We start from the raw sequence: 24,743 nt of genomic DNA on the forward strand, positions 1-24,743 counted from the left end.
ACAATAAGCGAAGACAAGAAACGACAATAAAAAAAAATGCAACACAGACGTAATGTTTTCATTTTCACATAATGCATCCAATCAAGCATCCGAGAGTCCTCAGATTCACTTGCACTTTTCTCCAATTTGGTCAATAACATGATACATTGTAAACCTCGCCGTTTTTGAGAGATGGCCTAATATACCTTTATTGCTTTATGAAAATTATAAGACTCATTCACATCGAGTTTTCTATGGAAGGGGAGTGGTTTGGCGCATTTAAGCATTACTGTTTCACTCTCGTCTTGCAATGTACAAGGTCAGTGAAACTAATTATTTTCAGTATTAATTTGCTGATGCATTAAATTGCATTAGCAGTATGATTATGCTGGAATTTAATAATTACTAGCACATGTTCCCAATTTGGAAAAACTCAGAGTGACCACTGACCCAAGTCCTCCCTTCTCGCAAGCCACTTAAGGCCTTTCTTAAATGAATAATGTCAGTATATGTATCGTCTTAAATATTAGTTACCACACCCTATTCCTTTACTTGTTTGACACACGAGGTCACTTCACTGTTTATTTCAAACAAAACAAAAATGACAAAATATGATTTTTTTATTTTTATTTAATTTGAAAAATAACTCTATTAGGCCTATTTATATTGCTGTTCCACAGGTTTTGTGTCAGAGTAAACATAACTAACCTCCTTGCAGGCCCAGAACTGAATTATGCATCTGTAAATCATGACTAAACCTTGCATTTAGACTTCGAAAACAAAGTTTTAGTGCAAACGTGGACATCGAAGTAAACACATTTTCATGTTTAGATGATTGTCGTGCTTACCCCCAAAAGTCTCATTACGGACCGTAATGGAGGCCAGCCACTCCGTGACACACCAAAGCTCCATTTCATTACGGTAATCGCCGTCCAATGCTGATTATTTTATTTAGGGCCATAATTGTATTCTCCCCAGATAACTCACGTTGAAATCGGGTCCACATGGAGGGCACCGAGTCTAATCACAGTATGAGATGCGACGGGGGTCGCGTCTGCTTGAATGAAGGAGCCGTTGTGCTACTTTCCAATTCACTTATTCCTCGGTAGCCTATATGGTGAGCCCTTTGGACCTATTATCCAACCTATGTCAAACCGCAATGTCATTTATACAAAATAAATAAGAATTCCTCATGGATGGAATCGGTAAGTATCAACAGAAATTGTCCTGTGGAAATAATAAAATAACACCCAGAAACATATTAAAGAGCATTCAAAATCATGTTTACATTTTATATATGAACACAGCAACATTTACAGCCAATGATAATAATAACAACAATAACACCGACATTATTTCTTCTCTAATTACAGTAAATTGTAAATGGCAACCTTTCAAATAACAAACCATTTGAACCTTGGAGCAGAGATAGCTATAATTTCAATAATTGACTATCACCAACTTGCACGGCCAGAAAAGAATGCGTGCGCAAGTAATCATGGGTTAATAATAATAATAACGAGACATATAATGTTGTCATTATATAAAGTTGTAATATTTTTATATAAACATCATGTCATCCACCGCCGTGATTATGTAGCCAAGATTAAAACATTGCACTGATCTGAACGGATGTTTAGACCCATCCCTTTCTTTGATATTCAGCTGGAGTCAAGCTACATTACAGAAAAGTACGCGACGACCCCGAAGTAGTTGTTGTAAAGTATGAAGAAATATGACAGCATTTGTAGGGTCTTTAGTGATATTCGAGATTCTCATATCCTTTGTGTTTCTTAATTATTCTCAGTAGTCCAACAGCTTGGCCGTACAACATTCATGCCACAAAACGAAGGGAGCACTGATTGATTATATAAAAACACGCTGAAAACTTGACAGCCTGGCGAATGTGCTTTCGCTGAATGGATTAAATTAGGCAATGTATGTCAGCGAGTTTGAATTAAATAAATCAAATTACTTGCGTCAGCGCTGATGAAACATCGATACAACTGAGGCATCAGTACGCATCAGTAGCCCGTTTCACCTCAAGCCTTTACCGAAATAAATTAGAATTCTTCAAACATGATTTACAACGCCTTCTTGCAATATATCTAAACACAGTTAAATTACCACGCATTACTCAGATTTCACTGAAATAACTGAGATGAAAGCTCATAGATTTGGCACTAATTACTTCAAATGCTTAATGGTCTTGAAAATGACTAGTTGGAAATGTACCTTGGATGTGTTGTTAGCTGCCTCAAAGAATTCATCGTTTTTGATAGATGGATTCCACTCAAATAAAGCTGTAACTCACATGAAGGTAATAAAACAGTTACCAGCTCACAGCACCCATAGCAACCCTGTGTTCATTCTCTTCACACGAAAACAAGCAAATATGACCCGCGTTCTGCATTCGATTCGCAAAGGGCCCCGAAAGTAGGACTACAACCAAATAGTGACTTTACAAAAAGTGCCCCTTATTCCATGTGTTTAGATGGAATAATATTGCATCCCAAGTCGGTCAAGTCGTAGGCTATAAAGACTAGACTTTTCCACCTTTTGTGAAGCCTCTTTTTACCAGTAGCCTACAGAAAGATTTATTATTCACCGGTTATTTGCCATGATTATGAAGTCATTTAAAATGTATAGCTAAGGGGGCGACGCAATAAATCAGATTTCAAATGAACGAGAGCAACTGCAGATGAAGCCGGTTTGTGGATTTTAGTGGTTGGTTGTCTGACATTTTCAACCCTCAATTCTGATTGGCTCCCATTTGTGGAAGCTCACGGGCTCATCCAACTATTAAGCGCCTCCCAATCTCTCTAAAGAACAGTATAATACATGGAACCGCCTTTTTAAACGCACTGACGGCTTTCCTTCATTTGAGCCCTATGCGCTTTTTAAAAGGGTTAAAAGTTGTAGAGTAGTTTGGGAAGCAGTTGTGACTCCAGCAGTGCGCAATGCTCTCTCATGCCGACCTTTTGGATACTCGCCTCGGTGAGTTATCGCCACCAAACTCCGGTCTTCAGCTCCACTGTAAGCTAGAGTATTTTTCAGTCTTCAAACCAGTGAACTAATGTGATTGCAAAATTGATTTCTCAATCTGTTCTCATTTTACTTGCAATGTTTGTTAATTATCAGGTAAATTAATTACACATTTTCATCCATCAGCTTACTCTGATGGATAGCGAAACTGAACAATATTTTTTATAATTGTTTGCGCAAACAAATGTGTCAATACGTTTATCATTTTTGAAATTGCATTTAGTTCTTTCTGTCTTTAATGTTGATAATTACATGTTCATGCCGTTTGGAAAGAATGCTAAATTTCTGACTCGTGTGTCCACAGGGATGAAGGATGCTGCAGCCGAGCTTCTCGGACACAGAGAGGCTTTGAAGTGCAGACTAGGAGGAACTGACTCTGGACACCCCGGCGATCTTACTTCGGCTACAGAGACTGTGGAAGGGACCACTCTGCTCCCCGGGGAAGACATAAATAATGGGGGATCCAATCCTAATGGAATGCAGCAGGTCAACGCCAAAGACCAAGAAAAGCAGCAACAGCAAAACTCTAATAATCAGTCGGGTGGCCAGCAAAACCAACAGAAACAGAAACGCCACAGGACCCGCTTTACTCCAGCGCAGCTGAACGAACTGGAAAGGAGCTTTGCTAAAACCCACTACCCTGATATCTTCATGAGAGAGGAACTTGCATTACGGATTGGTTTAACGGAGTCACGGGTTCAGGTGAGACTGAGTGGACCTGCTCATCTTTGACATCGTAACGGAGCTTTCCAGCTGGTGATTAACAGTTTAAAAAGATAAAACTGAACAAAATGAAATGATGAACATATATATATATATATATATATATATATATATATATATTTTTTTTTTTTCCCCTAAAGATCCGTAATAATTGCATAAATTGCATGGTATTATGCCTTCAATAATAATATTAATAATATTAATAATAATAATAATAATAGGCCTAATAATCCCTCAAAACAACGTCAAATCAAAAATATAGTTAAATATCGATGCTGCCCGCCGCGCAAGGCTATTTTAAATGTAAAACAAACATTTGTTGTGTGTGCATGTGTTGTCAGTGCAAAAATACAACGTTAAAAAAGTGAAATAAAATGCCCTCTAACGAAAAGAAATAAAAAGAATACATTTGCAATTTTTCTTCAAATAAACTCTTCAAAGTCAACAGAATGTATGCCCTATTAGACAATACTTTATAAAACTTGTTGTAGGCTATAGCCTAGCTGAATACGAATTGTGTCGTTAACAGTTGTATATAAATATGCAAATTAGAATATAATAAAATAAAATAAAAAAATAATAGTAAGGCGTCAGTAATAATTAGTATGAGCCAAGCGCTAAATGTTAAAAATACCTCAACAATAAGAATGGACAATATCCATTTTGGACGCTGCTTGGGCGCTTATTTTCATCATGAATTCATGATTATGGTTCCATGATGAATTATTGAGGCCATCAAACTATTTGTCTCCTAGAATGTGCCATCAGCTATAACGACTTCATCGCCGGCTGTCTGCAAAACATTACAAAAATTGCTTTGTCTCTTTTTCTCTTGAAATTACCCTCTCGCATGTTATGGCATGGCTATTGTCCGTGAAGATAGCCTAATATTTTACATTTTACATAACGTCAACAAAAAACAAGCAGGTGCATGTTTATAATCCTCAGCAAGTCACCATTCATGAAGAACCGTTGTATAAAGGCTAGGATATTTACAGTGGCTCAGTTCTGCATTTAAAAATAAAAGTGCTCGCCTTTTACCCACAAACGTATTGCAAGAAATTGTGCGGTAATCTATTATATATTTTATTTATGTTTTTATTTATTAATCGTTATTAATTTATTTATTTCAACGCAGTTATTATTATTATTATTTTTTAAATTAATTTTAGAATTATAATCAAAGAAATATAGTTGTATGCAGTTTAGTATAGCAAAATATTTGTGCAAGAAAGTTGTAAAAGTAGCCTAGGCTATACAAATATAATTCAGACTCACCGACGAAATGCGTGACTTTCTAAGTGTTTGTTTTTGTTTATCCTTTCAGGTGTGGTTCCAGAATCGACGCGCAAAATGGAAGAAGCGCAAGAAGACAACCAACGTTTTCCGGGCGCCGGGCACTTTGCTGCCAACACACGGTCTGCCTCAGTTTACGTCTGCGGCTGCGATGGGCGACAGTCTCTGCTCTTTTCATGCCAACGACACTCGCTGGGCCGCGGCCGGGATGCCTGGAGTCTCACAGCTGCAGATACCGCCTGCGCTGGGCCGACAGCAGGCGATGGCACAGTCCCTGTCCCAGTGCAGTCTCGGAGCCGGCCCCCCACCAAACTCCATGGGCCTTTCCAGCAGCTTATCGTCAAATGGTTCCGGTCTTCAGTCGCATCTGTATCAACCCACATTTCCAGGGATGGTGCCCGCTTCCCTCTCGGGTCCAACGAATGTGAGCGGCTCCCCTCAGCTGTGCAGCTCGCCGGACAGTGATATGTGGAGAGGGACTAGTATCGCTTCGCTGCGCCGTAAAGCACTTGAGCACACCGTTTCCATGAGTTTCACCTAATTTCAGCATCCAAGACGTCTTTTCTGTCACTGCATACCCCAAGTATTCCTGAAAAACAGTCACGGAGCACTCAGGATATGAGGTCATAACTGTGAAATTACAAACTGGCAGCCTTACTGGATGATGAGATCCCAACAAACCCCAGACAATGCTTATATGGCAGATGTAGACTCTAGTAATAGTTTTAATGCTTGAAATGTATGTAATTTATTTATGTGTTGGATTCGGTCATGTTTATTTGGTTTTCATAGCTATTGATTTTAATGACGGCGAGTTATTAATTTATTTATGAGTATTTATTTGACTCTTCATTCATATATGAAGAAACAACTGCAAGCATATTTATTTTGCGGATCAGTGATATTATTTTTAACTAAATGTAAAAGGACACATTATTAAGGACCACATGTGTGCATGTACAGATTGTTTTACGGCACGTACTACATGTTGGAGTGATTTTTCAGGTACAGAACTGAACAGGTTGGAGTAAGAGCCAATTTCCAAATGATCAGATTCACATGCATGTAAAATTTCAACCAGGATCAACAGGAAGTTGTTTACATAAAGCAAAATGAACTTGAGTGTTTGTGTAGATAAGAAAAAAATCTTGTTATCTGCTGGTATGTTTGTGATATGTTTTAACTTATTGTCTGTGCTTATTACTGGAATATGTTTTTTGTAAATGTTTATCTTACCAAATTCAACAGAATTGGGAAGGTTTATGTAAGTGGGTGAATAAAATCATTTTAAGAATTTCAGTATGGTATGTCATCTCTAAGTCCAGAAGTTTTTTGAAATGCAGCAAGGAAATATAGAGGATGTTGCCAGATGACTTTAATTGCCAATCCATATGCAGTTTTATGGAGCAGCAAGTAACAAAAAATATAGCTCAAAATGAAAAATTGTCCACATATTTTAAGGTTACGGAGCGATAATTTGGAATTCAAACATATGTTTGTCTGAAGTGATCTTATAATTTAGCAGACTTTTTTTTTCTAAAGCAACATTCTGGAAGGACGCTCAACAATGCTCAAATTCATGAATCATTTGTCCAGATTTTCTACCCCATCTCTACAGAATTGCTTGACATTGCCATGTTGTCAATGGGAATAAATATTTACCCCCTGACATTAAGTAAAAAGACAAAATTATATATAGAATGGCCTGGCACAAATCCTGATCCTTATTTTATAGGCTATTTTGTTCTTTCACGATCAAGGATATAATCATGGTCATTTGGATAGTCAACACAACATATTTGTTTCCAGTGATACATCTGATATATCCTCATAACACTGAAAAGTGTGTTCAATATGTTTCAAAATATTTCAAAAGAATGTGATGTTTTAGACTGACGCAGATGTTTAATTTTAGTTTTACGGCCAAGATAAAACAAAGGAATGCACAAAAAAAGAGACTACATTTTTTTCCTTAAAAATCCTCTTAAAGGGATAGTTCAGCTAAAATGAAAACGCATGTCATTTCAAACTTATTTGTCGTCCTGAGGAATAGAAAAAGAAAATATTTAGAAAAATTACTCTCTCCAACAATGACAGTCGATGTTCAACATTCTTTAAAATATCATCTTTTTAATATTCCCCGAAGAAAGATTTGCAACGACATTAAGATGAGCAAATTATTGCATTTGATTTTATTTTTAGGTGAAATTATTCTTCTGTAAGATTTTACAGGTCTTGGGAAAATGTAGGCTTAAATACTAGTGGGCTTCTACCATGGATCATCAGTGGACAGATTAAGCACATTTATACAGAAGCATAAAATTCCTTGAAAGTCCTTGAAAGATTTGGGAAACGTAAGACAACATAAGGCCCTTTGGTTTTTCTATAGCAGTAAAACACCAACATAATTATTGATATATCTTACAACACATTTTACAGAGATAGCTTATGATACTGCACATTACTACTGCATTCATAAAGTCCGCAAGGATGTATGCTTATCTGCTTGTAGACCCTTGCAGACAAATGTCTAAAGCAAAATTGTAACCAATTAGTGTGGCATGTTTTTTTCTCCTCATCTCTTTGTAACCGTTACCACTGGGGAGGTGGAACAGCCCACAAACATCTGCTTGATCTTTTCTCCAATACAATGGCCAGGCTGTGTCCCATTTAGCAAAGATTTCTTTCAACTGTGAGAAGAACCATCTACTGTCACTTCAGCAATCACCTTTATCGATTGACAGAAGACCCAGACCTGGACAAATGTAACCAGATATCAAATAATTACTGTAATGCCTGTAGCAACAGATTAAAAACCTATCTACTATTCTACTCTTATTTTTACCTTAATATTTTAAAAACATATGATAAAAAAAACACGGTAAAAAGCTAAATCTGAAATTGCCACTCTCAGAGTGCCGCCCTGCACTGATGTGAAACTAATTGTCCCTGTAAATTTGCATATAAGATTTCATGAAACAATGGAAAATGCAGAATCTACACAAGCCTCCCCTGATCATTCAACAGTCTCCATGTAGACATCCATCATCATCAGTTTTAGCATCTGCTCTGAGAGACCCTCTGCCTCTCTGGTCCCCCTGTGAACGCATGCTCTGTTCAATGGTGTATTCATCACTTTAAGCAAAACGCACCAGTGTCTCATGATTAAAACAGAATATAATGACAATTAGGAGATTCTTTAAATGGAATGAAAGAGATTTTGTCAAAAGTGTTCGTTGAAAAATCTACTTCCAGTTAATAGTCGGCCCTTAGCGCCACTGAAGACGTTCTTCTTATTCTTCATTTTTTATAACATGGTCCCATGGATATGAGCGTATGCTAATGAATCGGTGATATATGGACAAAGATGAGATTTGAGTTATGAATGAAATGAAGGCTGCATGTGTCTCTATCTCACAATACCATGCTCCACTTTGGCCATGTATCTGATTACAGTTAACAAAATCAAAACAAAAATTATGCCATAACCTTACAAATAATAAAAGTATGAAGACAGAGAAATACACAATGGACTTCTAATGCACATAAGCCATTCCCTGCTTTTGCTTGCTTGCTTTATTCACCCAATCTGTCCACACTTGCCCTTGAGTTGCTCTGTCAGTGCATGGAAAGCACCTCACAGCCTCTGACAAGAGCAGCACTAAATCAGAAATCAGTGGCTGGCAGAGGAGTAAGCCACCATGAAGGTCACAGACATCAGCGGGATGCCATCTTTATCCACCCAGAGCACACATCCGTGACCAGCAGGAGGATTCTCCCCGTCTCAGACTGGGACAGGCTACATGCCATAATCTCAAAACAGCCTGAACTAAAACAGAACTATGCAACAGAAAAGCAGAATTATTTGTCCCATTATAGGTTCAAGCAATTTACATAGGTGAACATACATTAATATGCCAGTAATTATAGGTGGGTTTCATATTTTTCAGTCGTTTATGTTTGTCTGTTATGTTTATTATTTTTTAAATATATATTTGTAAAAAGGAATAAATTCAATTTTTTAATTCTTAAAAACAATAAAATACAACTTTAAAAAGACAGCTATATTTAGGCTATATATTTTGAGAGTAAATGACACCCTTAAACTGGTATTATCACCGTGATAAATTATTAATATAATACGCTAAATTTGGGTTATAATAATCCATATATTACAACATGGAAAACACATTTCTGCACTTCTGCATGTGTTCATCACATGTTAACATACTGCCATCTGCTGGTGAACTAGAGAATGTTTTGTGTGCTAGATGTTACTGATTCTTTAGGAATAAATCAACCAGTGTGCAGGGCCTTTTTTATGAAGGTTATATAGAAATAAAAATACCTCCGTTAAATGAAATATAAACAATTTAAATGTTAACATTTTATATAGCATGAAGATTACAAGGACACTTTTCTATCATTCACTCATAATACAGTGTGATTAAGCCTACTATGTGCGGATTGTCAAATTCAGCTCCAACCCTAATTAAACACACCTGAACCAGCTAATCACCCTGACACATGTGCTTCAGGCGGTGCGTGAGGGGTTCTTTTGAGAGGTACTGCTGTCTGATATGTAAATTAGCCTACTACTGATAAAACAAATAAAGGTTTGCAGCAGGTTTTTATGTGTTTTCTCATAGTTATGCTCTCGTACACATACAATATCCCCTATCAATAACGATCCACAATACAACATAAGATATATGGAAGCGCCAGATCAATATAAACATTTACTGTATACATGAATGAAAAGCCCTTTCCATCTAACAGCCACTCACTTGTGTGTAGTGTACAGGACCTCCATTTCCATTTCCTTCATTATGTCACATTTATATATGGTCCTGTAGTTTCTTTTGTTTTGAGATAAATAAAAAAGTTTCTCTTCACCCGCAAGCAGGCTTGATGACGTGACAAGACATAGTGAAAGCTGATTGGCTAAATGCAGAAACTTGAGCGGTACTGTCCCACATATGGGATTTAGAACGTTCGGTGACGTGGCATAACTGCCAAATTCAAACTGCGTTTTCGCGCGTTGACCGATTTTCAGACGTGTTTTATTAATATCAAATACACATAGTGTAAGTAACTATAAAGTTCACTCTATTCTTCTCCCATCTCACCCGCCACTTACTTGCATGTATTTCGCGAGAAATTGATGAATTTAGGTGATGTAAATCTGACTGACAGGACTCTCTGAACTGCAGCGCGAACAAACATGGCGGCGCCCATATCACATTACAGATCACGATCAAGATCATTTAGAACTGTTTTTAAACGATAAAACACACTCATTTGCACATATTTGTGAATCGGAATATCAGATAGTTGATTATATGGTAAGCAAGTTTATGAATATTTTGAATAAAAAAGGAAAAACGAAATAAAAGCGATCCATCTGTCATACAGTGTTATTGTGGCCGCGGTGTGTCACGTGACAATCATGACGCGTCGCCATGGAAACATTAAGGGGAAACGTTCTAAAATAACTGTCGCCTAAAAAAAACTCACTCTGGGGGGACCGCTGGAATATTTTAAACTCACCACTGAAAAGGTTAAAATGGTTATTTATTTACGTTGCGTTATTTGAATTCCTATGAATTCAAAATAATATTTGTATTTATAAAATAAATAAATATAAATATTATTTATGTATAGATGGGCCTATTCAAATGACGCAACATAAGTTAAAATTTTAAATGGCAAGTTACTTACAGTAGTTAAATAGATTAACGCAAGAGTTAACTTGATCAACTATAGTTCATTTTAAACAATTTAGCTATTTAAAATGAACTTTTTTTATATTTAAAATGTTGTGATATTTAAAATGACCCCCACCCCCCAGTCAGTTTATACTACAGTTAATGATGATATTATTAGCTACATACTATTAATTTACCATAAGAATCATAAGAAAAGGAATTTGCCCATGCCATGAAAGTTGGGCCTAATAGTTGAACAGTAATTATTAAATCTATCCCACAAAGAAAAAACGTTAATTTGTCCGATTATTTGCAGTTTGTGTGTGAGGACAAAAAATGAGACAGAGTAAAACTAGTTCATACACTAAACCAGTGAGAATCTCACAGTCAGACTTTCAAGCTGTCTCGAACACAGGAGATGCATAATAAATGAAAGCAATATGTGTTCTAAAATCTTCTTGCTTTCTGTCTTTTTTGATTGTAATATTGTAATTTTAAATAATATCATCCCGGCCAGAAGATTCAAATGACCTTCTAGGCTATAGCTAACTCTGGCACAACAACTGTGTTGCACAATGTCCCTGTTAAATAAATGAAATAGACTAAACTAAACCCTGACTGCCCAATATTTGCAGACTAGATCTGATGTTTGGCAAAAAGATTTGACTTTCAGAAAAAAAAAAGTACAAAAGCTGTCACTGGGGTGGTACCCTTTCAAAAGATACACTGTAAAAATTGAGGAAACCCGTTGCCTTAAAATTATTAAGTACATAATAATAATTTTAAAAAAAAGTTAAGTGAACTTGAAAATTCAATTAACTTATTTTTTTTAAATGATCATTTACTTAAAAATTTTAAGGCAACGGTTTTCCTAATTTTTTTTAAGTTAAATCAACTTATCACTTTTTACAGTGTACTGATATGGTACAAATATGTATCTTTAAAGTACTAATATGCATCTTTTAAGGATAGATAAGGTACAAAGGTGTCCATGTTGAAAAGGTACTATCCCAGTGACAGCTTTTATGTTTTTCTGAGAGTGTGGTGTAGACGCCTCCACAATCAGGGAAAAAATTGGGGTAGAAATCATGTTGTGTGTTCCAGCTTTAATTTGAAAGATTCCACAAGCCAGAATTAAAATATGAATAATTTATTCAGTTGAGTTCCCTTTAAAAAGACCTGCAGATGTCATAAATAACAGGTTACAGATCTCTCAGCCGTTCTCAAGGATGCCATTATTTCTTGAACTGGGCTACTGGTGGAGTGATGGTGATATCCTGGCCCTTCTCAAGTTTCTTTTCACAGTCGATCAAGTAGTTGACACCATCAATCACACACTGAACGAGCTCAACCTGAAAGGCAAAGTCAAATAAAATTGGATTTAATCACTGGCTACATATGTCTTCGATATATACTTTTTACAAACATATTGAAAAACTACTCTTATTTGCAGTATTCTACACTACTAACATTTGGAAAAACATCTCACACAATCTTTTGGAGTATATCGACTTTGTACTTGCAGAATTTGCTATTTCTATCCAATTTAGTGCATTTGCACGGGTTAAGACACTCATCAAAGGGGAGCTGTTTACCTCAGATTTGCCTAGACGGTCAAGGTTGGAAATGTCAAAAGTGTCACCCACAGCCGCAGTATCCACGCCTCCTGTGCCACGTTTTTGTAGCCTGAGATTATCCAAAATTTTATTGAAGCGTGAGTCCTGTTCAGAAGGGTATATGAAGTAGAGGACATTTTCTTAGAAGAGGAAGGCTTTCGTTTTCAAGGATTTCAGTAGATTATTTAACATAAATTCAGCATAAATACATTTAATTTGATCATTTTGAAACACCAATGTCAGTTTCAGATTAAACTGAACTATGTGAGATTGTAGCACCTTGCTTAGGAGGGGCAGACGGACGTGGACTCCAGCTCTCAGGCCGGTGCCTAGGTTAGAAGGGCAGGTCAGGATGTAGCCCAAGTGTTCATTCCACATAAACTCCCAGCCTCTCTCCTGAATCAACCTCTCAACCTGTGAGAAACAAACATCATAAACTGACCTCATTTCAATTTATTTCACAGACAATATGCAATTTTTTTGGGCTGAATGCTTTGACTGTGATACCTCTTTCAGTCCTCTGCAGAACCTCTCAAACACTCTCTTCATGTTCCCACCCTTTTCCATGGAAATGACACGGGTGTGATCCTCCTCATTGATCCAGATTAAAAATGTTTTTTCATTGTTGTGCCTAAACATGAGGACAAAAAGCATTCAGGAAATTCTACTAAAACTTTTATTCAGCCCTAATTTTTGCAGTATTCCATGTATACTAGTTGTTCTAGGGTTAATATTGTAACAATGAATCACTCAGTAAAAACAGACACCCATAAAGACGCCTGATTATGTAACACACACAAGCACATGCTCTCTATAAGCACCCTCTGGTGATGCAAACCTCATGCACCATACCAGATGCCTCTGGCATCGGGCCAATCCCGCGCCATTCCTGCACAAGTCAGCAAGGGTGATACGGGCTTGTCAAACAAGAAGTGGTCCTGGAATTTTCAAGAAAAGTCAAGAAAAGAAAAAGAAAGGGAAGTCTGGACTGGTTCAGTGTGGTAAAATATCTCCTCCAATTATCTCCTTTCTCTCTGGTTGACCATCTTAGTTGTTGAGTATCTACTGTGTTACATTATTATGTATAAAATGCCTCTGGAAATGGAATACAGCTCCCAAAAAAGAATTTTCAAACAGACATTTGGGTGAGAATATCTGAGCCAACTTATGGGTGACTAGTGAAGGATATGCTATAGGAATGTAGTGCTATGCTCTAACAACAGGTTAGTAGTTCTTCAGTCTTACCAAATCCCACGAGCATCTGGCCAATCTCTAGCCATACCAGATGCGATGAGGAGAGGAGACACCGGTTTATCAAAAAGAAAATGCTCCTTTGGTAGGCCATCATAAAACAAGAGCAGTGAGGTTTGTTAGAGAATTACAATATGCAACGGCCCTGATGAAAAGACGAGCATGTGTCATGTTATGGATACTGGGCTAGTGTCCCTAAAAGCAGATAAACAAGCTCAAAATATCTTCACATTTTATTCAATATCTTAAAATATTTCAGTAATATATAAAAAAAAGTTTTACGTTAAGTTTTAAGTTTCTTAAGGTAAACTCTAAACTCAGTCTCATTGTGCAGTAACACTTTATTTTAGGGTCTCTTAACTAGTTGCTTATTAGCATGCATATTACTAGAATATTTGCCATTTATTAGTAGTAATTAAGCACATATTAATACCTTATTCTACATGACCTTATTCTGCATCCCTAATCCTACCACAGTACCTAACCTTAGCAACTACCTTACTAACTATTAATAAGCAGCAAATTGGGAATTTATTGAGGGAAAAGTCGTAGTTAATAGTGAATGAGTGTTCCCTATTCTAAAGTGTTACCCATTGTGCTTATAACTACACTTTAGCAAACTATCCAAACTTAAACTTTCAAAGAAACTTTCAAAGTTTTTAAATAAAGACTGAAAGAGTTGTCAGAACTGATGATGAGGTTAAAATAATAGGGGTAGTTGTGGCCTAATGGTTAGGGAGTCGGGCTTGTAACCTGAAGGTTGCTGGTTTGATTCTTGCGCGGCAGGAATTGAAGGTGGGGATTGTGAATGAACAGCACTCTCTCCACCTTCGATACCATGACTAAGGTGCTCTTGAGCAAGGCACCGAACCCCTAATTGCTCCCTGGGTGGCTGCCCACTGCTCTGGGTGTGTGTGTGCATTTGTTCACTACTCACTGCTGTGTGTGTGTGTGTACTTGGATGGGTTAAATGCAGAGCACCAATTTCAAGTATGGGTCACCATACTTGACAATATGTCACGACTTAACTTAAAATCATGTGACTGTGGTGTACTTTGTTTATAGCTTGCCTTTTACTTCTGCCGATTATATTTAGACTTCAATTAAATTGTTCAATTGTTCAGGATATAATGATGAAAAAAGGGTAAAAATAATAAACTTTAGTTGGTCACAGAGCTTGTTTTGCAATAATCCAAACATCAACGTAAAAATCCTACATGCAACTTCCCAGGTAGCCTACAAACATATGTCATCACTGTAGTGCTGTGCATCAAACTACCACTAATATAAAATATTGTGGAAATTCAAGTTGGTCAAACATGGTCTTTTCAGCGTGATGATGACAGTATGATACGGGAAGTATAATTGAGGTTCTGTGACCACACATAATGCTAATGTAAACTCTTAGCTTTATTGCTATATTGTCTTTTACTGTGAATGTATGGCATACTGTATACTGACATAATGTATGACAACAGGGACCTCTCGAACTTTGTGGAGGTACTGCAGGTGATCTGCAGATAAGATATCAAATATAGAAAAATCATTATATAAGATAACATTTTTAATTAGTATTATTTTATGTCTGGTGTCCCTGCCTCAGAAGAGAATCTGAGTGGGGGTCTGTAAAGTTTGAAAACCTGGAAAAACTGGATAAATGCAACTGACATGTATTTGTGTCTGCCTCCATTATCATTTGCCTTCAGTGAGATTATGCTGAAATATGTTTCTGGTGTGTACTTACATCAATCAGCTGCTGCTGCTCTTGCTCAGTCATCTCTGTCAGGCTGAAGTATTTGCCCGCCAGATCATCCTTCAGACCAGAAAGAGCCTGGACCACCACACGCTCCACCTCACGGCGTTCAGCACGAGTGCAGGCGGGTGGCAGACTGAGCCCACGAATACTGCGGCCCGTGCGCACACGTGATGACAGCACATAGTTCTCATCAAACATCCCGGAGGTGATCTGTTCAGAGGCCATCGGTAGAAACACAGTGTAACTAAACTGAGGCAGGTCTCACTTTGCATGAGTCCTTGATGGAATGAGTTTGTAAAAAGGGATCAGAACCAAAGACAACAGAGGAACCTTTACCTTTGAGCTGTCCAGGTCTGTTGGGTGCTTCATGGTTGTAGGGTCATAGCCATTGTGTCTGTCCTTGATGACTGGGTTAAAGATTTCAGCAAACACCTGAGGATCACAGCCATAGTCAATGATAAAGTTCATCTGCATGTACTGAATTTATGTCTAGTTACTTAATTTTGATGTCACCAATTGACAGAGCTGACCACCCTTACAAAAAAATAGTATACTTCAAGTATACTTAAGTAAAGTTCAAGTATATTTTAAAGTATAGTTTATGTAGTAAGTATACAAATATCAGTGTACTAGTAGTATACTTGTAAGTGTACTATTTCAATACTCCTTGGGGACTAAATTGGCCCACTTTCTAGTATATAAAAATATACTTTTCAGTATACTTTAAGTATAACAGTAGTAAACTTTGAGTACACAAATATGTACACTTATAGCTATACTGATAGTTTACTAATTAACTACTTGTAGTAGAATTTTTAGTACACTTTGAAGTATAGTCTCAGTAAACTGCTAGTTTAGTAGTTTTATACTGCAAGTATAATCGTAAGTTTTCTTTAAGTGAACTTTACATCATACTTTAAGTACACTACTATGTCCCTATTTAGGTATAATTTGTATATATTTTGTTATATATATATATATAAATATCTGAACATACAAAACATCAAAAGAAAGAACCGGGTACAACAACTGCTTGTAAAGAAAAACATTATATACTATATATATACTCTATATTCTGTACAGAAGATGTGTACTACCATATAACAATGAAAGCACGGATTCTAGGAGCATAAGTATAGCTCAAATATATTTAGACTTTTTATAAGTATAAGTCAAGTATACTTAAATGTCATTTTAAGTGTATGTCTGAGAAGTACATAAAGCCCATTTCTGAGAAGTACTTAAAAAGTAGACTAAAAGTATACTTTCCTATTTTTTAGTTTAAAAGAAGTATAGTAATAGCACACTTGAATAAACTTCTTTTTCGTAAGGGCACACTGTAAAAAGTGAAAGATGACTTAACTTAAAAAAATTGAGGAAACCCATTGCCTTAAAATTATTAAGTACATAATAATTAAAAAAAAAAAAAGTTAAGTGAACTTGACAATTCAATTAACTTATTTTTTTAATTATCATTTACTTAAATTTGTAAGGCAACGGGTTTCCTCAATTTTTTTAAGTTAAGTCAACTTATCACTTTTTACAGTGCATGGACAATTAAATAATAATCTACTATTGTCTCACTGTATTATAAAATGAACACAAATTCCTTTGTCTGTTCAACTGAATATAACATTGTCCTCTTCAAACTAGACTCACAGTGACTACAGTCCAAAACGTAACTCCTAAAAACTGCATTACTCATTTAAAAAAAAAAAAAAAAAAACCTATAGCAATGAAATTACAGTATTTTGCAGTTTGTTTCTTTTATTTGTGACAAAAAAAAAAAAAAACATCATTGCCACTAGCAGCCTCATAAAGATGTTTTAGTAAAACTGTGTCTGTGACAAGAAGACATGTCATAATTGTAATTTTGTTGGCTTAATATTTATATTTAAAATAATATTGAATTATTTTTTAGGTCGACTTTAAGACTGTAAGTCATATAAATGAAACAAAAAGGAGGAAAAGATGTACAAAAATGCACAACAAACCTTATTTTACAATTTAACAGCTAATTTGGATAAAGAAACTATTGTTTCAAACATATTGGAATATAAAAGTCCAAAAATGGAGCCAAAATGTAATTAAATATCAACAGCACTTTTGCTCCTAAATCTGGCTGCACACTAGACGATTTTCAAATCTTAAACAATTTTAAAACATGGGAGACCACAGACATGAAGACAGTTCAACTGATTTTTAGCCTTTATAATCCTCTGAACGCACACACTAGATTTTTAGACCAGACCACGAGACCACACACTTGAAGACTGTAGGAACGCCTTCACAGTCACACGAGATCTCATCTCACTGACACTCGCGAGATCAAACGTGACTAGAGAAGAAAAACAAATGTTTGATATTTACGATTTGACTTCGGCGACGCACCGTCTCGATCGGGAACAGATAAATAATGGTAATAATGACACCATACAATAGAGGATTTTTGGACAAAAAATCGTTTGCGACAAGCCGCGAATCCGCGAATCGACACCCCCCGTGTGCGGCCAGGTTAATACAATATTTACATTTTTGCTTGCTAATGCTGCCTTAACATGCTATCAGAATTATCATTAATATTCATAGTCGTAAATTAGACATGAACAGACTTTCAAGCCGTAACAACTGGGAAACTCAGAGATACTTTTGATACCTGAGTTTCCCAGTTGGGTGGGAGTGATGGAGAGGCCTTTAACCTGTCTTCCATCACTATTTTTATTTTGTTCTTACTGTTCTTGTGCAGTTCTCTATCACAGTGGGATATAAACTTTAAACATGGTGGAGTAACTGTGTAGTAGGCCTACTATAAAGTTTTATTTGTTTTTCCAACAACATCTATATTGATTTTTCTTGCAGTTACAGGCATGTATATACGTATAATGTACATAACTATTTTGTGCATATTGCTAACTCGTAATTATACCTTCAGTAGTGGGAAGCAGGACATTTCCAATAGCATGTGAAGGTAGTATTAATATGAGAAATATGCCTCATAATTGTGTTACTGATGATTTTAATATCTAAAGCCAATTTTTACTGCTATTTGGGGCAGTTTTGTACCTCATAGCTCTCCTCATCACCAGCCACCATGCCCACAGTCTTGATGAAGGGATGACCAGGGTTGTCCACTCCAGTCTGAATGCATTGGTCAAGACTCCAGTTACTGGGGGTCAGCTTGTCCCTCAGCTGGCCATAAATAGCAGGGGTCAAGACAGAAGCCATGCAGTTGTTGTGTTTGCGCAGGTCTGGGTAGTCAGCACTTGGAAAGATAAAAACCAAGGTTAACTGGAAACTTAAGTTCTCAGGTTAACTGGAAACTAAGTAAAGTGAACTTTCCTACTCACCTGGGTGGGTACAGCTTCTTTTTCTCCCCAGCAGAGACTCCCGACTCAGTCATGATGTAGCTGGATACCAGGGTGCCTGCACCCAGGCCGGCCATGATCACAGCCGTGTTGCGTCCAGACAGCACTCGAGTGAACATGCTTGCCATCCTCACCACTCACAAACTTCAACTTCAGAGCAGAGGACAGCAATAATTTTGTGTTAAAAAATGTTTTGTCAGGTAAAATAAACTGCTTTTTTATGTGACTGAATAATCCTTTCTTTTAAAGATTTTTACTTTATTAGTATAAGACAGTGTAGAAGTGACAGGAAGCGAAGTGGGAGAAGGTCCTTGAGCCACGATTCGAACTCAAGACACCCGTAGCGCAACGGCGCTATATGTCAGCTGTAATCATTTTTTTGTGAATTAATTTCAGTGATATTAATACAATTTCTTGTACCTTTATATATTTTTAAATTAATGTCTTAGATGGCCAATAAAAGATTAAAGGTATAGTTCACCCAGAAATGGAAATTCTGTCATTAACTACTCACTCTCATGCCATTCCAAACTCCAAACCATTCCAAAAGACTCTGATTCATCTTTGAAAAGCAAATGAAGATTTTTAAAATATCCTTTCATCATTTTTGTCTGTCCACCAAAAGCACATCCAAACCAAAATTTTCACACATCAAAAAGTAATGATCAACACACATCTCATGAAGTAAGGTAAGCTCAGCATGTTTTATAGAGCTTTGGTCAGTGTTCTGGTCATGTGAATGAAAGCCTAAATTAAATCTGTTCATCATAAAGTGATTGTGTCTCTTCAGAAGTCTCGTTTCATATGGATTACTTTTACCAAATTTGACGCATAAAAATCTTGGTTGTATGGGCTTTCAATGAACGGACAAACATGATGAGAAAACATTACAAAATACTTTATTTTCTGGTCTGAAAATAAATTATGGCATTATGATTGAACGAATCAGTGTTAATCAAAGGTGCTCTACTTGTCGATACAGTAGTTTGACATGGTGAGCAACCTCTGTGTCCTAACATACGTGTTGACTTTTTCCACTGAGGAGTATCCAAATATACATTGACTTTGAACTTGATGCCAAAGTAATATATGCCAGCTTATATTTCACATGCCCCAGTACCACGCAGTGCAGCCCGTGTGTCACATGTATGTTCCAGTCATCAGGCACTTATTATACTTGTATAATACACTTATACAAATGTTGTTTAAAATATCTAGGCCTGCTTGCTAATACTGTTTTTTCACCATCATCCTAACTATGTTATCACCATCCTGCTTCTTTACAAAACACTCAGTTTGTGGTCCCTATGAGGAATTCATGGGTTCCAAATATTTAGCTGTATGCCAAAGAGGTCAACGCTGTCTACACAGTGTTACAACTGACAGTGGATCCTTACGCAATGGTGTCCAAACTTTAATATGTTACAATAACCACATGACCTGTGACCAGTAGAGGTGCTTACAATAAGACAGGGTGGTTGTGCGATGGTCACACTTCTAAAGCATTCTGAGAATGTAATGTGTGCATTATATAACCATAAAGAAATAATAAAAAATGGTGCACTGCAAATGGAAAACAAACATTATTTACATGATTTTAATTAATAACAGCCATTTGGGATAAAGAGATTAACTTGTGTTTCATTTCAGATTAGTTAACAGATTAGTGTCAAAAAGTTCAAACACTGAACCAGACTGTCATACTTAGCACTGTTGCAACTGGACAATATCTAGCTTCCATGGTTTCTTTACATTTCTGTCAATAAATAAAGCTACAAATACAAATGATTGTTAAAGTTAAATGCTTAATTGTACTCACCTGTAGGACTGAAGGGGTCTCAGGCTTCAGTACAGCAGACTGTTCCCTGTAGAGTGAGACCACACTGGGCCTGTGCTTAAAATAAGAGCTCATCTCTCCAGCCAATCCTATTTAATCTGTCAGCATGACAGCATGTCTCTGTGTCCTTGAGTTCTCCCTAACCAGTGGAAACCTCCAGTTACTGTACACAGCTGGTGACTATACATACATATGTTTACCTTTCACCCACCATTGTCCATCAAGTGGCCATTATTTCACGGTCCGTGTTTAGATATGCTAAGTATTAAAAAAAAAACTTTACAATGTTAATTACGTATCTCCATTTTCAGAGAAAATACCCTTTTAAATGTTGTATTTTGTCAGATGTGGCTACGGATGATATATAAAGCTCACTTGTTTAGTGGGACAGTGTGTGAGGGATAAAGTTAAACTGGTATTTGATTTGCACAGCCCATGAGCTTGTGCATTATCTGGTGCTCATCCCTCCCTTCCTCTGTAGGATTATGAGGAGAAAGAGAGACCTTGACATTAGTGCCTGGACACTCATAACACTCTAGTTTTCAAATAATTTGTTCACATTCCACACCCTTCTGAAGAGACATATTTATAGCAGAGAACTGAAGCTGTGCTCTTACACCTCTCCCTTTCAGTTTTGAGAAACATAAAACATGACAATGAGTTCACTATACCCAAATGGCCTCTACAGTCACCAGATGTCAATCCAATAGCACCTTTTGGAGATGGTGGGACGGGAGAGACATATCATGGATGTATCTTTCTATCTGATTTGATATCTAATCTATCATGTGATTAATAATTGATTGTAGATTCCATTGTTTGTTTGATTCGTTTATTTGAAATGAAAGCATGGAATTTAAGTACTGAAGCCATACATTCTCCAAGAGAATCAGTGATAAAATAAAGAGGAAGGAAAAATAAGGAAAAATAGTTTGATGCAGAAATGTACAAAAAGCAGATTTCACCGAAGGAATCCAACCTGGACATGCAAAGACATGCAACATACCAAAGCAACAATTCTGTGTGCACAACACACTAAACCCATAAAAAAGAGATAACAAAGGACAAAGGATTGTAAATTAATCAGATATGCTACATTTTTCTTAACACATTTAGCAAAATGTAACAATTACAAGAGTGCTTGCAGAAATTAAAATATTACATGGTGATGGATGGGGACAAAAATCACATTATATCATAAACCCATATTGACACACTATATACAAAAAGGGTCAAATAAATATGCCAGGAAATAAATACTACTGATTCACACTTGTGTTAAAGATAACAACGCTACATTGATGAGAGTGTAACTCACACCTTTCCAACCCACTCACCTCTGAGATCACATTCACACCTACAAGCTCTCTCGCCTTTCACACGCTTGCACATAACAAGAACAGAACAGAAATCCATCCCACTCCAACAAAAACAACATTGTCTTCATACAGCACAGTGGTAGATATATATATATATATTTATGGCCAATTTGACAGTTCTCTGCCAGGCTATGCATATGAAATCTCCAGCTATTATGATCAAAGTATTTAGATAAAGAAGTGCAGTCAGATGAGAAGATAAATATATGTATGTATCTGTTTTACTTGAGGTTTCTAGAGAGTTTAAAAGAGGCTACACAGCAGCTGAATGACACATGACCACAAAACATGTCTTGCAATGCAATTTCCAAACATGCGATCACTGAATTTTTCATGCAAATTATGGAGAGACCCTCTTTTCTGGATAGCTGACCAGTGGGGTCATTACATTAAAAAGCAGGAAAACATTGATTATTGAAGAACTTGCTAGTCAGATTTGGTTAAGAATCATTCAACGATAATAAACTTTTCCTCCGATAGGGGGCGGCAAAGCCTCAACTTACTGTAAAATCAAACTAGAAAAGGTTTGCATTGCACAAGCATATGTCAACTTGTTCTTTGTAATGCATGGATGATGCAACCAACTGTAAGTGGATTATATCTGCACACTGAGGCTATTAAAGTACGATGTTTTAAAATTAAGGCCTGTTCACACCAAAAACTAATAACTATAAAGATAACTACATTAGCGTCCACACCAAAACACAATGTTAACGGTGTTTATTATAACCACACACTGCAGTTATGTTGTCTGCCTCTTAAAATGCTCAAGCTCTTTAAAGCAGGATGGATTCTGATTGACTGTCGATGTTTTTATCATTCATAAGCTGGAAAAAAATGTTGATCCCAACAATATCGGTCCTTCGTATCATAATAGTTGTGGCGTGGATCTGCTCTTGATTTAAAATGATTTTTAAAACTACGTCTTTATGGTGTGAACAGGCCTTTACACTGAATTTGAGCAGAAAATGCTAATTTATACTTGTATTTATTAGTTTAAATAATTTGAATATCTCCATTCTGTCATCAATTTGCTACACAGGCCAATAATATCCAAACTTTTAAGCATTGCTGAGACATTGGTTTTCATTTAAGTGTCTGAGAATATGAGAAGGCACAATAAGCAACTGATTTTTAAAGAGCTCACGTAGCTTCAGGGGCTATTGCGAAATATCAATATCATCTAGAAAGCTACTATACATTCCCATTGATTAGAAGTCTGATGTATCTTTTAAAATTTTAAAACATGTGGCATTTTGGTTCAGTGCAGCCAGCTGTTGGCAGATGGGACAGCACATGGAGTGTAAAGTTGAGGCAAAGCACACAGCAAACCCACAGTCTAGTTCATGCACAAAGTCACTACCATTACCAATGAGGGGATGTGCCAAGGGCCACAGGCCCAGGGGGGCCACAATACACTACATACAATCTGGCTAATAGCTCTACTTCTGTACATGCTACATATCTTCAACCACTCTCTTCACAATTTAGACTGAATCCATCTGCTCGACCCTGAAACTCACTCATGACTCCTGACCTCTGACAGTGGCCAGTTTTCATCCTTCATTCCTTCCATGATAAAAGTCACCCTTCAGGGGAAATTGTGGTGGTGAGCACTGTTTAATACTCTCCTCCAAACCTGGACCCTCTACCTTTTCACACTTTCAAATGGATATTATTCCTTCCTCCTTCACGTCCCTCTTTCTCAAACACTAGGCATGCTTCATGCCTTCAAAACATCCCAAGAGTGAGAAGCACATCTAGATGGAAGCTGCCAGGTACTGAGGTTGTAGTTCATGCAGGAAGCCTGGGTTCAATCTTGAGAGACAAGTCATACAGTGTGTCTTCATCCATAATCAAGGTCTTATCCAGAAGATACTGTGTGACCTGGACACGAAAACAGTAGATTGCATGATTACAAATTAGAGTGGAATTAGATTGCATAATAAATGTTTAAAAAATAAAAACACTAGAAAGTACAGGGTGTCATGATTCATTTGAAGTTCAATATGCTCATATTTTTTCATACGATATATAACAATCTCTCTCACACACACACACAAGCTAAATAAAAATAAGTTGAGCAGCTCTCCAAACCTCTGGCAAGACGTACAAAGCACACATATAATCATAATGAATGACAGACACATTATAGTTAACTTACAATATGTTTAGACATACACTACCACTGAAATGAAAGAAGCGTCTTCTATTCTCAACATATTTGCATTTATTTGATCTTAAAATACAGTAAAAAAAAAACAGTAATGTTATTACTGAAATATTATTACAATTTAACATAAACGTTTTCTATATTAATATGTTGTAAAATGTAGTTTATTCCTGTGATGGCAAAGCTGAATTTTCAGCAGCCATTACTCCAGTCTTCAATGTCACATGATCCTTCAGAAATCATACAAATATGCAGATTTGGTAATCAAGAAAAATTCTTATTATTCAATGCTGAAAACAGTTGTGATACTTTTTTTCAGGATCCTTTGATGAATATAAAGTTACTGCATAAGAACTGCATTTATTTGAAATAGAAATCTTTTGTAACATTATAAATGTCTTTACTGTCACTTTTGATCAATTGAATGCATTCTTGCTAAATAAAAGTATTAATTTCTTGCTAGTGCATATACTTATTTAAACAAATACAATTATAAGAATCTATAATAGAAGTAATAATAATAATGAAACCATGAAAACGGCTTTTGTGTAGCTTTTGTCTAAATAAAACCTCACAATATGTAATCAGTAATCAGCTATATATAACCTAATATAT

At 36.4% G+C, this 24,743-nt stretch overlaps 3 protein-coding genes across 9 annotated transcripts in view; 1 reads left to right on the plus strand and 2 right to left on the minus strand.

Annotated features, from left to right (window-relative positions):
* The first annotated feature begins 1,329 nt into the window (after positions 1-1,329).
* otpb (orthopedia homeobox b) lies at positions 1,330-6,310 on the plus strand. Its single transcript, XM_058774640.1, has 3 exons — positions 1,330-3,015; positions 3,329-3,726; positions 5,075-6,310. The coding sequence occupies exons 1-3, from the start codon at positions 2,940-2,942 to the stop codon at positions 5,582-5,584; spliced, it is 984 nt and encodes a 327-aa protein (XP_058630623.1). The 5' UTR covers positions 1,330-2,939; the 3' UTR covers positions 5,585-6,310.
* Positions 6,311-11,967: 5,657 nt separating this feature from the next.
* Positions 11,968-19,216, minus strand: ckmt2b (creatine kinase, mitochondrial 2b (sarcomeric)). The gene is made up of 9 exons (XM_058776364.1): positions 18,722-19,216; positions 18,438-18,636; positions 15,711-15,806; positions 15,363-15,584; positions 13,220-13,305; positions 12,875-12,998; positions 12,647-12,781; positions 12,347-12,472; positions 11,968-12,103 (listed from the first exon to the last, which is right to left on the minus strand). The coding sequence occupies exons 1-9, from the start codon at positions 18,865-18,867 to the stop codon at positions 11,987-11,989; spliced, it is 1,251 nt and encodes a 416-aa protein (XP_058632347.1). The 5' UTR covers positions 18,868-19,216; the 3' UTR covers positions 11,968-11,986.
* Positions 19,217-21,432: 2,216 nt separating this feature from the next.
* rasgrf2b (Ras protein-specific guanine nucleotide-releasing factor 2b) overlaps positions 21,433-24,743 on the minus strand; it is a 71,651-nt gene continuing 68,340 nt past the window's right edge. For all 7 annotated transcript variants that reach the window (XM_058776358.1, XM_058776359.1, XM_058776357.1 and 4 more), the window contains one exon: positions 21,433-23,842. In XM_058776358.1, the coding sequence (XP_058632341.1) occupies positions 23,750-23,842 (93 nt within the window). In that variant the 3' untranslated portion in view covers positions 21,433-23,749. The remainder of the gene's footprint in view (positions 23,843-24,743) is intronic.

Source organism: Onychostoma macrolepis, chromosome 05 (assembly GCF_012432095.1).
Source record: "Onychostoma macrolepis isolate SWU-2019 chromosome 05, ASM1243209v1, whole genome shotgun sequence".
NCBI classification, from domain to species: Eukaryota; Metazoa; Chordata; class Actinopteri; order Cypriniformes; family Cyprinidae; genus Onychostoma; species Onychostoma macrolepis.